This window comes from Talpa occidentalis, unplaced genomic scaffold, assembly GCF_014898055.3.
Source record: "Talpa occidentalis isolate TD23 unplaced genomic scaffold, MPIMG_talOcc4v2.1 talOcc4.2, whole genome shotgun sequence".
Lineage (NCBI taxonomy): Eukaryota > Metazoa > Chordata > Mammalia > Eulipotyphla > Talpidae > Talpa > Talpa occidentalis.
In genome coordinates, this window is record NW_023602073.1 from 151125722 (window position 1) to 151139470 (window position 13749).

Consider the following 13749-nt stretch of genomic DNA (forward strand, 5'->3'; position numbering starts at 1 on the left):
GTAAAATTATGTTGAGGTAATCTTGGGTTGCTAATAATAGCAGGTTTCTGATAGAAGCTAATATGTATCGCCTCTAGAGATAGGCCTTGCATTTTTTTCCTAGAGTATTAGTAAGTGCAGTGTATGGGACATACTGGAAAATAACCGAACACACAAGAAGGTAGATAACTAACAAAAACCTGAAGAAACAACAAATAGGACAAATCTACAGGGACTGGATTAGATTTATCACTCACACTTTTAAGAGCTTATTTCTAAGTATAACGAGATTGAAGCCAAGTTGGAGAAACATGGCAGAAAATGAAAACTGTAATCTTAAGAGCAAATTGAAAAAAAAAAATCCTTTATTGGAAATAACAGGATTAATAAAAGATTAGGAGTTTTGGAAGAAAAATAGTGAACTGGAAGGTAGTTTTAAAAATACACAGCATGGAGAGGCAGAATAATGGAGAGCTGGGAGTGTGAAAAGAGGAGGAAGAGAGTAGATGGTCTCCTGCATGTTGCTGGAGGATTAGGGGACAGGAGAGAGCGTGGGGTGGAGCAGGGTGTAAGGGCAGTGTGGTTGAGAACTTTCAAACCAAAGAAAGTCAGTCACAGGATTTTGGAACTCTGAACTATAAGCTGAAAACCCTGTGGCGGTACTTCATAGTAAAACCGCTATAAACTAATGTTGAGGAGGAAATCTTAAAAATAGCAAAAAGAAGACAAAGAGACCTTCAGGGAAGCAACAGCAAGTAAGATGCATAGCTCATTCCTCAGAAGTAGCATGGGAACCCGAAGAATCTTTAGGGGCTGAAGGAAAATAACTGCCAAAATAGAGCCCCACGCCCATCAATGATAGACATTTACACATAAGGAGAAATGGGGATTTCTCGCCAGAAGACTCCACTGAAGTAAGTGTGAAGGGCTGGTTTTCAGGTGAAAGGAAAATGACCCTAGTTGGAAAGTTGCAGATACAAAAGGAAAGAAAGAACAATGGAAATGGCAAACGTGTGCATTAGACTGGACAACTGTCCGTGTCAGAGTGATCATGTCCCATTGAGTTCAAAATACGTAGAAAATTTGAAAGACAACTGTTGGCATGTAAACTGGATTAGGGCAAATGACACCAGAAGTCTGGGGTCCTTGAATTGCGTGAGAGGGAGGAGTATAAATTAACACTTGTATTTGGTGATGCACATTCGGTAACCCCTAGGGTAGATTAGGCGTGTAACTTTGAAGCTAATAAGCCAAATAAAACATTGAGCACTAGACTAGGTTATTTGCACCTGTATACCTGTGCCCTCACCCCAAGGAAGACAGGAACGAAAACAAAAAGAACTTTATCAAGAAGTTGGTCTAACTCAGTCAACAAATGCAAAAATAAATTCTTGGCAAACACTGGTCAAGAAAAAGGAAGATACAGATAATCAGATGAAAAAGGGACACTGCTGGGGAGCTTGAGGAATCAAACAAAATTAGTCATAAGCTTTATAATTAATAAATTTGAAAATCTAAAGAACATTGGCATGCTTTTAGATTAACAGAAGTTTCCAAAATTGATATGAGAATAAAAAAAAATTGAATTAAAGAAACCAAATCATGATTCAAAAATAGCTTATTTAGTAACACTCAGGTGTCTTCACAGTCTTCTATTCAGGATTTAAGGAAGACATGGCACCTGTCTCCTACAAACCCATCGAGAGAGTAGAAAAAGAGGTAGGAATCCCAACATGTTCAGAGCCCAGAATAACCTTGATTCCAATACTCAAGAAACATTATAAAAAGGAAAATGCAGGCCGGTTCCATTTGTGAATGCAATTTTTTTTTTTTTTTAAATTGAGGTGAGATTGTTTCGTTACACTGTGTCTGTGGGGTTTTCCTGTGTTCATCCACCCCGTACCACCTGACCACGCAGGCGCGGGGGCCTCCTCACAGTGGGCGCCTCTCCCTCCACTGCTGCTTCGTCCTGCTGTCAGGGGCACAGGCTTCTGTGACTCTGGTCATTTGTTTTGTTTCGCTGTATTCCACATGTGAGTGAAATTACCCAGTGTTTGCCTTTCTCCTTTGGGCTTACTTTGTTTAACATAGTATCAGGTTCCACCTATGTTGTCTCAGAGCGCAAGGTTTCATCTTATTTTTGCTAGCTGGGTAGCAGGCCATTGTGTTTCTATGACAGCTTTATCCAGTCACTCATCAGTGGGCGCTCGGGGGTTTCCCTGTGTCAGCTGCAATGAAGGTAAGGGTCAGTATCTCTTCAAATGAGCATTTTCATATTCTAAAGGTACCTAGAAGGGAAATTGCTGAATCATGGTAGTTCAATTTTTAATTTTTTGAGGCGCCTCCATCTGTTTTCCACAGAGGCCTCACCAGTTTCTATTATTGCCACGGGTTCCTGGTACTTTGCACTCTTGCCAGCAGGTTCTAGCCTTCTTGACGCGGGCCATCCTCACAGGCATGTGAGGTCATAATTACGTTATGGTTTTGAGCTGAATTTCCCTGATGACAAATAGCAATATCCCTGTGCCTTTTGGCTCTCTGTATATCTTCCTCACCTCTTCATCCCTTTTCGGTGGGGCTGTTTTTGTGGCGGTTGAATTGTACGAGTTCTTTATGTATGTAAGCCTTACCCCCTTGCCGGACGTGTGGTACATAGAGGTCTTCTGCCCAGGAGGCTCTCTTTTCATTTCCCTGTTATTTTTTTTTGCTCTGCTGAAGCTTTTCAGTTTGATCTAGTCTCATTGTTTACTTTCGTTTTTGTTTTTGTTTCCCTCACCATTGGGTTTGAGTCTCCAAAGACATTTCTTTGTCCAGTGTCACGGCGCACATAGCCCACGTTTCTACTTTTTCTTCTATGTGTTTTATGGTTTCAGGTCTTACATCCAAGCCGTTAGTTCATTTGGAATAAATTTTTTGTGTACGGTGTTAGGTAGTGATCCAGCTGAAGTGTTTTTGCATGTGGTTGTCCAGTTTTTCTAGTACCTTTGTTGAAGAGACTTCTCTTTTTTTGGTACATGTTCTCGACTCCTTTGTTGGAAATTAGTTGTCCATTTATGTGTGGGTTCATTTCTGAGGTCTCAGTTCTATTTTATTGATATGTTTTTTTTTTTTATTTGAATAACGTGTTTTGATGATTATTTTCTTGTTAGTTTGAAGTCAGGGAGCATGATACCTTCATTTTTCTCCTTTCTTCTTAGGAATGCTTTGGCTAGCTGGCGTCTGTTATGATTCCATACAAATTTTAGTATTGTTTGTTCTATTGCTTGGTTAAGCTAGCCCTTTTAACAATATTAATTCTTCTAATTCATGAGCATGAACTATCTTTTCATTTCTTTGTGTTTTCTTGTATTTCGTGTGACAGTGACTTACAGTTTTTCATTGTGTCTTTCCCCTCCTTTGTTAAGTTTTGTGAATGTAAAAATTTGTTCAAGTCATCAAAATTCTAGCAAATGAAGAGCAATTTATACTTAGAATAATGCGTCATGATCAAGTTGAGTTTATTTTAGGAATGTAAGCTTGGTTTAACATTTGATAATTTTTTGTAATTCACTGCATTAACAGACTAGAGGAGCAATATTTTGATTCTCTCAAAGACGATGAAGAAATAGGATAATTTAAATATTCACTAGTGAGGTTAAAAAAACAACTTAGCTAAGTAGGGGAAGAAAGGAAATTCTCTTAATCTGGCAGTATATATCTAAAGTTTGCATATTACTTTAAATTATTATGGCTAGTTGTTGAAAACTATTCTTGGAATCTGAAGCAAGTGAAGGGTAATACTCTTTCATTTGACTTTGAACTCAACATACATGCACTGGCCAGTGGCATAAGGATGGCAAGATAAAGAATTATAAAAAATATGAGTGGAAAGAAAAATATATTTAGCAGTCACTGTTTGCAAGCGATACAGTTGTATATCTAAAGAATCCCAAAGAACATACACAAAATTATGAGAATTAATAATGAAGAAACAGGTTTGCTGGATACAATTTTTGATAAAGAAAAATCAATGTGTGTTCATAAACAACAAAAATGAAATAAAAAGATGAGCTACACTACAATAGCAAAAATAAATCCTGAAATACCTAGTAATAAATTCAACAAGTCAGGCATTACTCTAGTGTAAACGGTTTGCAGCCTGAGAGAAATCAAAGAAGACCTAACCAAATGGGGTGATTATACTGTTGGTAGTTTTGAAGGCTTTATTATAATATCCCAATTAAAATTATTGCAAGTATTATTTTAGAAAGAGTATTTCTAAAATCTGTGTAGAAACACAAAGGATCATAAATCAGTGAGACATTGTTGAAGAACAGGAAGTAGGAATGATGTGCCATATTGCTTATCAGAGTTTATTAGAAAGTTACATAATACAGCGATATTAAAGCAAAGATAAATAAATTCATGTAATAAAATTGAGAATGCACACGTAGACCCCAGACCCTAAATAAATAGTTACTATGGCAATGATGGCACTGTAGAACAGTTGAGATAGGATAGTCTTTTCATGAAAATGCCCTGTGGCATTTGGGTATCAAGGTAAGAGTTGAAGAAAGTTGTCTCCACAGATAGCAATTCATAAAATGTGAGAGGCATAACAAATAAAGATATCTTGATGACTTTTGGTTGGGGGAAAGCCTTCCTTTAACCTAGTCATCACAAAACATTGACCATGAAGAGAAAACTGATATCCTGAACCACACTAAAATTAAATGTATTTTAATTAAATTCAATTTGATTAAATCCTGCCATCATATTACACAGTAGAGCGTAAGGAGGCAAGCCACAGGGTGGGAAACATTATTCCCTACATATGACCACCAAGTGGAGATCGTTAATAAGAAGCTAAACAAACATGGTAGAAAAATAGTTAGGAAACTTCAGTTGCACATCAAATAAAAGTTTATCTGCATGGCCGATAAACAAGAAAGAATGATCAGATTTACCAGCACTCAAGGGAATGCTAATTCACACATTCAGCAAATATATCAGAATGATCAAAATAAAAAATGTTGGCAATAAGAAGTGTTGGAGAGGAAGTGGATCAAAACAAATTCCTTTTCTTTTGGGAACATATGTGCAGCCCTTTAGAAGCTAGCTTGGCACTACTCACTGACGGCGTTCTCTGCAGACAGTGTCTTCTTTCCCAGCAGTCCTTGCCCTAAAGGAGCAGTCCCTTGTCCTGCTTCTTCTTCGCATCCCGTCTCTCACGGTAGAGCTGTCCACAAATCTTTGGCACCTTCTGGATGCTTCGATTCTGTAGTTAGCTTTCAAGGTTCAGTTTTCAAGTTTTTCTGTATCTGAGTCTTAGTTTGGTTTCTCAGTATTCCACACATTAGTGACACCATCTGGAATTTACCCTTCTTCTGACTGACTTCACTTAGCATTAGTAACATTACATCTTAAGCCCTGGCCATAGTTAGTTCTAGCACAGTGCTTTGATGTAATGACAAATTTACAGTAGCCTCGAAGACAAGAAAACAGCGAGATTCTGTAAGCATAAGAATCAGTATCTATTGGTTGAATAAATAAATGAAACCACCCATGGGATTTTGTGGAACTCTTTCTTGTTAAATCTTCATTTTTTGGTCTGTTACGCAGATGACATGTGAATGAGGAAAATTTACTTCCTAATATCCAGTGTCAATATGTTTTCCCATTGGTCTTTTAAAAAAAAAAATATGTTCATGCTAGAAGTTTCTGTCAAGGGATGATAATTCTTCATTTATACCATTGTTTTTATCGCTGTCATAATTATGAAAAGAGTTATAGCTTCTCTTGCAAAAATATTCTAACTTAAAGGAAAAACTGGAAGAAATTCCTATGGATACAGGCATAAAATTGTGCAGGGAATGTGGTGAAAAATAGTGTGCTCTCAAGATTTAAACATTAATTAAGAGAGAAATCCACATTTGACTTTCAGTCCTGGCAGCCAACCCAAAAGTACAGTTCTCTCTCAGCCTTTGCTTTGGAGAAACGGTAGCTTGCTTTGTTAGATAAATGAAACAGGAATTTTCCCATTAGGATTTCCATTAAAACAATCTGTATTTAATATAATGAGCAGTTCCCTAAACACCATCATTACCGAGTTTTGTAGCCGAGATTTGCATTCTTGGATGGCATCTAAGATCAAAAACTCTTGCATAGACTCTGAAATTTGCTTAGATTACATGTTGCTGCCCAGTTCAGTATACTGCCTATTTCAGGTAGATGTTGTTTTTCTTAATTCGTGTTAATACATACAAAAATTTCATGCTAAATGATGAGTTATTGTAATTACATCCCCATACTAGCTAAGAAATTCATAGTCTTTAAGATTTTGTTTCAATTTAGTATTAAAAATTTTTGAGAAAGTTAATATATACTTAAAAATTAATTTTAACTACAGATTCAAGAAAGTAAATAATGTATGGTGACTTTTTTTTTTCCAGTTTAATTTTGTTGGGAGAATCCTTGGACCTAGAGGACTTACGGCTAAACAGCTCGAAGCAGAGACAGGATGTAAAATAATGGTCCGAGGCAAAGGCTCAATGAGGGACAAAAAGAAGGTAAGTCCTTGAAATGAGGCCAGTTTTCATGTGAATAATTTACTTGCGCCTTTGTATTCTGATGATAAAATTTCCAGATCTTTTGTGGGTATTGCAGTATCCATTATTTCATGTCAGAGACTTGAACTTTTTAAAGGTGTTGTGATTTTCCCTTGTTAATTATCAACTAAAGTTATCACTGGGTCCATTATGTTAACTTAGTTTGGCATTTCCATTTGAGATGCTGTCTATTTGGAAATTAGATTGTAGGTAATATTGTAGATATTAAAATATATAATTGAAAGTTTGAAAAAATCTAAAATGTTTCTTTTGATGAGATTTAAATGAGAACAGTTAAATGAATAACTTTGCTTGTATATTCATAAACATTTAATGGATTAATAAATATAAAAATATATGTAACTATATGAGACTCATGTTGGGTTTTCCCAACATTTATTGTTGATATGTTTTCTGGACATTTTACTTTGAAGTCTGTTCCTGTTTTTTGGTATTCCCTTTTCCCTGTCATTTTGTGCTTTGTTAGTTTAATTATAAACGTTTACTTTAACTACCGTTTTTAGGAAGGTTTTTTTGGCCTGGTTTCCTTATTATTCAGTGAACATAAACTGGCAAGTTATTTTTGAATTTCTATGTTAAAAAAAAAGTTTGACTGTTTTTTAAAAAAAGCTTAGATTTTGAGTGTCAAAGATTAAACATTATTCAGAAGGTTTTGTTTTGTTTTCAAAGAGTATTGCCTTCAAAGGGCCACCAGATGTAGAGCTGGGTCCCACTCACACTGGGGCTGAGTTCTGAGCCCCCTTGGGAGCTGACACAGCGAGCTCAGACCTCCTGACGCCCGACTTTGTTCCCCAGGTGCTTTTTCCCCTGAGCTTCCACTAGGCTCTCTTCATCGAAACGCTCTTAAGCTCACTGAGTCTCAGTCATTTTCTGTTCCTGCACAAAAACAGCAACTTTAGTAGCTAAGAGGTTGGGAGGGAAAGTCCTTAAAAACATTTTCTTTAAATTTTTATTTTTCTTGTCAGCTCAGTTTAAAGATATTTTCAAGCAAGTGTTTGAGTTCTTATTGAGCATATTGAGATGTTAGGTATAAAATAATTTGTTTTTTTAATTAGAATCTTTAAGAAACTTCAGCATATTTTGAATTAGTGTAGTGGCAATCTTGGGGTGCCATTTGGCTTTGTTTTCCCATGTTTGTACTTAGGGTTGCTTGGCATGAAGTAATGCTAACCTAACTGCTTGGGAATAATGAAATGCAATCTGAGGGACAAATAAATCTTCATCAGGAGAACAGTATAGCCATCAGTTAAACAAGTTATTCCCTATTGCTTAACAAAACATGGTTTTCCTTCTCTGCAGCCTCTTTTATTCCTTAGTAACGACCCTGCTTGCACTCTGCTCACCCTCACAGACACTGGTGGGTTGGAGTTTGGAACAGTAGTATGAGATGTGATGAATTCTGGTCTCAGTAGGTTGGACTTAGGGCCTGATGGACATTTCCTGCTATCTTTAGTAGAAGAATAGGATGATTAAGAGAGTAAAACTCTGACCAGTTTGCTTAGGTTTGAATCTTGGTTCTGTCTCTTAGCAACTTTATGACTTGGGGCAAATTTCTTAACTTTTTAAAAAGTGCTGTCTAAAATGGGGGGGGGGAATGAGGTCACATGTATTTTGTAGTGGTTGTGAGCATTAAATTTGCTGTAAACCACTTAGAACAATTTTGGGTGCATAGTAACTGATCAGTTAACGGTAATGATTGTTCTTAATTTTTATCTTAATGCGATGAATACATTTAAGCTCTTATATTGTAACATAGGGGGAAGCTACAGGTTACTAACCCTTGAAATTGGTAACGCTTTCTTGTTTGTGACCTTTGAAAGCCCATATTGTCATGGTTTTTCTATTTCTTTTCTCTGGTGGTTGATGCATCTGTGTTCTCTCTTGTCCACTTTGTTTTTATCCACAAGCAGTAGAAATTTCACACGTTTTCTTTATTTTTAATTTGTACTGTTACTTAATAAAATAAGAAAAAGTTCAAAGATATACATAATGCAAGAAAACAACAGTAAGACACCAGAATTTTGGTTGGAGGGTAGATTACATTTTTAATTTTATTAAAGTGCTACAGATGAACATACTATGTGCATGTCAGGTTAATTTGAAGTTAATATGTTTGCTATTATGTGGGATTACGTGAAGGGTTTATGTATAGATTTATACTTAATCTTAAATTTACTGTACACAATAAATTGTTAACCAAATCTTGGTTTATGCTGCAGTTAACACTAGTCATTGAACTTTTAATGTTAATAAAAGGAAGTCAGAATGGAAAGTGCCATCATTTGTTGCTTAGCTATTTTTCTGAGAAAGAAATATGGTAAACAGACGGAGTCAAAAAGAAGCATTGATGTAAGTAATAAGGTTGATTAAGATACATTTCATTAGCTTTATTTGACTTTCAGGATCAGAGAATTTATATAAAATTTAAATTTATATAAAAGCTGAGAAAGCTAGAAAAATAAATCTTAATTTTCTGATTGCCAGGACTATCATGATGGAAATGGGTTTGCTAATCTAGAGCTTTCACTAGCCTGGCAACCTCAGTGGTGGCAAATCCTGTTTGCTTGCTGCACTGTTTCCCGGATGCGTGATGAGGACCTGTTACAGAGTAGGAACTGGGGAAATATCTAGGAAAGGAATGAGTGAAAGACACAGATGCCTCTCCTCAGATAGCCCCTCCATAAAATATTTAGTAAATAGAGAAAATTATAAGCCCCATATGCTTTTAATTTGGGGGTGGGAGACCGGCAGAACTGCAGCCTTCTTAGCTGCTCAGCCCAGCCAGAAGCTGCTGCTGGAGAGCGAAGGAGTGAAGGTGCAACTTTAATTGTTATTCTCTCTGGCCGCTGTTGTTCCAGCATTGTGGATGGCACAACAGCATTGATGTTTGTTTATAAATACCCAGTGGAATGGTATTGGGTGACCTCATGGAACCTAAGAACAGGAACATGCTGTGTTCAAAGCTTGTGAAACTTGCCCACCCAGCCAGCTGGCAGAGCTGAACTATGTGGCAGGCTGGCTTACCTCGGTGTCTTTATTTAAAGTATGTGTAACAGGGCTTCTGCACGGGCATAGTAATTTTGATAGAATATGCACTTTGTGCCCAACATTTATTCTAAGTATTTTACATATATTTGCTTTAATTAATCTGAGTTTTGTTACTACCATTTTGTAGATGAGAAAACTGAAGCTCAGAGAATTGAGTAATTTTCCAAAGGTTACATGCTAAAAAGTGGCAGTCAAAAATTGAACCTAAAATCTGTGTTTTTATTCTGTGGTATGGTACCTTCTTATACACCATTTCTAGGAGTCATAGCAACTTGGGAAATATTAGAAGAAGTTGAAAATTGAGTACTCTAAACTTTGACTGCAAAAGTCAATATGACTTTATTTATTTATTTAAATGATTTATTTATTTATTATTTATACAAGCACTGGGTACAGTCAGAAGCGCGGGAGGGTGAGAGAATTCACCAGAGCCAGAGCGGTGGCCGGGGAGCAGCCGGGGATCGAACCGGCACTGCAGAGGCTGCGGGCAGCTTCGCAACCCAGCGCTCAACCGCTGCGCCACCAGGGAGGCCCATGACTGTATTTAAAAAAAAAATTTTCCAAGCTTTTTCCTTTTTCCCTCAGGGATAATACATTTTGAAATTTTGTTTCTGTCATTCTCTTGATTTTCAGAGACACTTCCTTTAAGGGGAATTCAATTCCATGTTTTCTTATACAAAACTATATGTTTGAACAGGGTAGAGATGCTATAAAGGTAGTTTTGGGGTAAAGAAAGTATTTGTCATGTCTTCAGTTGAGGTAGCAGAGGGCTACAATGAGAGGCTGTGGGAAGACGTCTTCACGACAGAAGGAATAGTCCATACTCAAAAAAAAAAAAGGTGGTACTCAGCTGGTGTCACTGTGGTAGATACAGACTCCCAAGTCATGGGACCAGGAGGGGTTTTCTTACATCACCAGAGTGGAGTGATATATTGTTAAAGTGCTAAATCAAGTCCACTATTGGAGTCTACCCCGATGATCTTTGGCAGAGCTCACTGTTTGGGGATTTGTCTTATCTACATCTGTTATTCAGCTCCGAGCCTCCCCCTGTTACAAATAGTGGGGACTGAGTGTCCATGCTTGTATTTCTGCCCACCTTGCTTCCCCTTAGCCAGAAATGAGGGGTAAAATGTCTTACATTATAGTTGATCAGAGCCAGGCTTGCAAAAAATTGTGTTCTCTGGAAATTTCCAGTGAGACTCAGCTCTTTCAGTTAAAGCACTTTGCTTAAAATGAAGGGTGTGCACTCGAGGTCAGATGGCCACCCTGCTAGGCTGCCATTAACAGTGGCCAGATGGGATCGGCCACTCCAATGATCTGTGCAGTGTCTTACTCAGACCATATGATGACCTCAGAAGCTGGGTTTACTCTGCCAACTGGAATGAAGGGGTGAGGTAATTTATCTCCTATCTCCTTTCTCACTGATGACTACACTAAAAGAATCTAAAAATACAGCTCCTGGAAGTTCAGACTCAACTGTACCAATCATTCCCATCAGTATAGAAGCTTTGAAATTAAGATCACATAAATCTGTAACTAAGTTTTAACTTTGTTTTGGAAAGATTTGACCATAGATCCTACATTTCTTGAGGATCTACAGTGTTTTGTGGAAGAGAAGCATATTGTGTATTGTGTAGTTACAAACATAGGAATTTCATTACCTTTTTGCAAGCTAATTTTAATATACATTGTAAACCTATGTTAGATATTTCATTTAGCCCTATTTATATTCTTTTGGTTAATACCTATTTTAACTATTTAGTTAGCTTGTGATTCTTGAATATAGTTTAACAGTACAGACAATCTGAAAAAAATAGGATACTGTCGTTCCAGAGAGTATCCTTGTTGATAATCTCATTATGTCATTTTGTAGATTGTTCTTCATGCAGTTAAATGTACATTCACATGTACTTTAGAGAGTGGATCCTATTATGCATGATGATTTATAATTTCCCCTATAACTGTATATCCTCTCTGGTGTCAATTTACAAAATAATTGAGTTTGCTAATGTCTTAAGACTTTGTGCTGGCTGATAAGGAAATCACACTTAAACGATATTTGCAAGACACTGTTTATAGCTATATGCAAAAATAAATTCCGTTGATTTGGGGTGGGGGTGTTTAGGTTTTATGTATATGAAAGATGCTACTGATCGCTTTCATTTTGAAAGAGATCATATTAATGTAACTTGTTGGCTGACATCCTGAAGTGTCTGTGATGGCTGGTGACAATGGCAGATGCCAGCACAAGTCCCAGGCCTGCTCTGCTCGTGTCGCTGACTACTTGAGCTCCCTGACAACGTTTCCTACAGGTGTAATTTAGTCAAGGGGGAAGAAAATTCATCCTGGAAAAATGTAGACAGTGTTTCTCCAGTACCGGGTCAGCACTGCCTGTCTCCTTGCTGGGCGTTCCTTCCCCCTCTGCCACCCAGTTCTTTGGGGAGCAAATTCCAGACATCATTTCACTGCTAAGTATTTTACTGGGCATTTCTAAAATGTAAGGGTTCTAAAATAATAATCGTGTTTGTTTTCTTATCACGAAAAAGTTTCTTTATGTCATTAGATTTCTAGTCAGTGTTCATAGTCCTCTTGTCTCACAAATGCGTTTCAAAAAGTTGGCTTGAGTGGCACCCGCCCGAGGACCACATGCATTTCATCTGAGTCACCTCTTAAGCTGTTCTTCTCCCTCACCCCCACTTCTTCTTGCAGTTCCTTTGTAACGGAACTGAGTTATTAGTCTTGGCGGATTTTCATGGGGTTTGCTGATCATGTTCGTGGCAGCGTTTTAACGCTTTCCTCTGTCTGCTGCAGTATCTTTAATTTGGTAGCTAGTAAGGTTTCATCACTTTCAAATCTTTGCCCTCCCTTGCTCATTTCCTTTTTGCTTTTGAAAGAGCATTTCGCAAGTCGTGTTGTGGTGATACTTAAGTTTGGTTTCCTCCCTCTTTGATTTTAAGAAATCATGCTTGATTGTTCTTTATTTCAGTAGGAGTTGCAGAGTAGCTGTAGCCTGTTTCCTTACTAATATTAGCTCGTTTTACTTTTTATAGGAAAGGCAGCATAAGTACCGAATTCTTTACTTACTAGTTATTAAATTATGTATTTTAAAAAAACAGTACATTGGTTCCTTGGAATCCTCCAAAGGGGAAGAATGAGTTCTTGTTTGGTTTCTTTTAAGGATCATGGATACATTTGAACAGTTGGTGAGTTTCAGTTCTGTAGCTAGTGTTTATAACTGGTGGTCATGGTGTGTAGCCGGTGGAGGCCTCTTCAGGTTTACTGAGACTTTGTGCCACCCTCCCGGTGAGCTGGGGTTGCAGCCCGCTGTGGGGTGCCATGAGATAGTCTGGGTTCATCTAATGTTCTCCCTGGATGTGGAGTCAGCCGTTTCTTAATATAACATTGTTATATGTTATAATAATATAACGTATGTTATATATGTTATAGTTATATGTTGTGTAGTCATATAACATAGTTATATGACTATGGCAACTGCCCTGGTTACTATTAGTTGATCTGATAATTGATTTTGTATCTTTTTTTAGCTTTCCACATATTGTTCTGAAATATACAAACTAGCCCCTGAATAACAATACAAACTCTGCTACCAATAGCAGTCATTGTAAACAGATTATCCTCACTTGTTTCTAGGATTTAGTACAGATACAAATGATTACCTTTCTTTTAAAAGGAGTAGTGTTGGGGTTGGGGGCGTGCAGTGCTGTGACTGGGGTTGGGGTTGGGGGCGTGCAGTGCTGGGCTGCCCCCAGCCTCTGCATTGCCACTTCGATTCCCGGCTGGCCAGGGAGAAACCCACATGGCGCGGCAGACCTCTTCTGTTGTGCCCGCTGCTCCCCTCAGCAATGTCTTCTGTCAGTCTGCCTGTTCTGCTCCCTGCTGTCTCTGGTGAATTCTCTCACCCTCCCGTGCCTCTGACTGTACCCCCGTTCTCATATAAATAAATCTTTAAAAAAAAAGGCAGTCGTGTTTTCAGTGTTTAACAATTGTACTGTCTCGTGGAGCCACAGTTATGTTCCCTTGCTTCACTTGGTTTTCTAGTTGTGGCAATTGCTTAAATTATTTTCTTGCTACTTGTAAAATATTTACTCGGTTC

The 13749-nt window shown here is 37.7% G+C and overlaps 1 protein-coding gene across 6 annotated transcripts in view; it reads left to right on the plus strand.

The window, feature by feature from the left end:
- The window catches only part of QKI (QKI, KH domain containing RNA binding), a 141240-nt gene that overhangs the window by 47430 nt on the left and 80061 nt on the right, over nt 1-13749 (plus strand). For all 6 annotated transcript variants that reach the window (XM_037520696.2, XM_037520700.2, XM_037520699.2 and 3 more), the window contains exon 3: nt 6411-6527. In XM_037520696.2, coding sequence (XP_037376593.1) covers nt 6411-6527 — 117 coding nt within the window. The remainder of the gene's footprint in view (nt 1-6410; nt 6528-13749) is intronic.